This window comes from Frankliniella occidentalis, unplaced genomic scaffold (genome assembly GCF_000697945.3).
Source record: "Frankliniella occidentalis isolate FOCC.00 unplaced genomic scaffold, Focc_3.1 Scaffold1676, whole genome shotgun sequence".
Taxonomy (NCBI): domain Eukaryota; kingdom Metazoa; phylum Arthropoda; class Insecta; order Thysanoptera; family Thripidae; genus Frankliniella; species Frankliniella occidentalis.
Genome location: NW_026268776.1, coordinates 1 through 1,775, shown reverse-complemented (window position 1 = coordinate 1,775; position 1,775 = coordinate 1). Strand labels below are relative to the sequence as shown.

Here is a 1,775-nt window from a genome sequence, read left to right as displayed (position 1 = left end):
ACGTTGTTCACGCAGCCGTCCGGCCTCGGAGGCCAGACGACACTCTCGATCCAAGGTACGTACGACGCCACCCTGCGGGTCAGAACAACGTCACGAAAAACGTTAAAAGGAGTGAATAATAATTCGTCCTAAGCAGCAGTCAACCGTGGCCAAAATGATGGCTTTGAGAAAACTCAAATCCCTAAAACACTGATAGAGTAAGGGTGCAAATTTCGGGTCCGGACAATAAAACTCCAATAACGGGTGGACGCGGCAGACAAGTAGGCCAGCCCGCGAGGCGCTCGCGCTCGACGGGGGGCTGGGGCTCACCGCACGGAGCTGGCCACCAGGATAGGCCTGCCCTTACTAACCTCGTGTAGATGCCCGGCTTCCCCAGCCCGCAGGGTGGCCCAAACGAGACGACACCGACGATTCGATAAATGCACGTGATGTCGTTGCTAGGGTTCGCTCGCATCTGGAGCGGTCCGCCAGAGTCGCCCTAGACAATTCAAATAGAAAACAATAGTAAGAAGTGTTATGTCACATGCTGGTATGGTTCAGCTGCCTTCCCGGCCCGGCCCCTCACCTGGCAGGTGTCCCGGTTGTGCTCCCCGCCGCCCGCGCACAGCTGGGTGGCGTCCTCCAGGCCGCGGGGGACCTTCTGCATGTCCAGCTCCAGGTTGTCCCTGCAGTACTGCATGTCGCGCACGGTGAGGTTCACTTTCAGCAGCGACTGACTGCCATCGTCCTCTACAGACAATGTATAGAACGAAGCGTCTACAACAGGGACGCCTCTGGGCAAATCCATTTGGTCGACTAGGGCGGTTTCTCAGCTCCTTACCGAAGCTCGTGGCGCCCCATCCGGTTGCGACGGCGTCCCTCCCCGTGTTGTCCACATCCATGTCCGTGTCCAGGCAGGCCGGGTACACCTCCTGCTTCTTCATCCGGGCGGGTTGCGCGAGGCGCACGAGGGCGATGTCGTGGTACTTGACCGTCGCGACGTACTCGGGGTGCACGATGGCCTGTGCGACCTCTATCAGCTGGTGGGTGTCGGCGGCCTTGGGCTCCTGGCTGGTGCGGTTGGTCGCGCCGAGCAGCGCCCAGCGAACGTCATGGGAGCTCAGCGCCTGCGAGCCTCGGGATAGGCCACACCGCAGTGCTCGCGTGTATTGCGGGCGAGATGTTGCCTACCTATCAGGCGCCATGAGAGCTCGCACAAGCTGAACCATATACAGGCTGATGACGTAGAATGAGAGAGACGGACATACTTTCTGGATGAGCCCAACTAACCGCGTAGGTCTCGTTGTCGCAGAGACCGCCCGCGCACAGCAGGGAAGGTACGTAACCCTCCGGCATGGCGGCGCGCAGCCTGTCGTGCTTCAGCAGGGAGGCCGAGCAGCGCCCGGAGGAGCGCACGGCCAGGGTGTTGTTGGGCTTGTCCAAACTCATCTCCTCCCCTGCAGGTCGCGTTCAACAAAATGTGTGAGGCGGACGAGCTTATAAGAATGGGCATTTCGAGCTGCGAGGTCGACTTACAGGTGCCGACGGTGTTCCAGCCGGCCGCGGTGGCGCGCACCCCGACCCGGATCGGGAAGTCTGCCTCCGTATTGAGGCACAGTGGCAAGTAGTCCCGCAGGTCGTAGGACTCGTTCAACCTCACGACGGCCAGATCAGCGTAGGCGAGGCCCGGTCGGTACTCGGGGTGCACGATGACCTTCTCCACGGTCGCCAGACCACTGTTGTCGCACAGCTCCGGCGCCCCCAGGTACACGCGCTGCAGGGGTAGGCTGTGGACA

At 61.1% G+C, this 1,775-nt stretch overlaps 1 protein-coding gene across 1 annotated transcript in view; it reads right to left on the bottom strand.

Annotated features, from left to right (window-relative positions):
- LOC113209715 (serine protease snake-like) overlaps positions 1–1,715 on the bottom strand; it is a gene marked incomplete at its 5' end in the record, with an annotated part of 7,010 nt that extends 5,295 nt beyond the window's left edge. Inside the window, 6 exons of the mRNA XM_052276101.1 lie at positions 3–72; positions 351–478; positions 566–729; positions 821–1,114; positions 1,248–1,436; positions 1,516–1,715. Of these exons, the coding sequence (XP_052132061.1) occupies positions 3–72; positions 351–478; positions 566–729; positions 821–1,114; positions 1,248–1,436; positions 1,516–1,715 (1,045 nt within the window). The remainder of the gene's footprint in view (positions 1–2; positions 73–350; positions 479–565; positions 730–820; positions 1,115–1,247; positions 1,437–1,515) is intronic.
- Between the last annotated feature and the right edge of the window lie 60 nt (positions 1,716–1,775).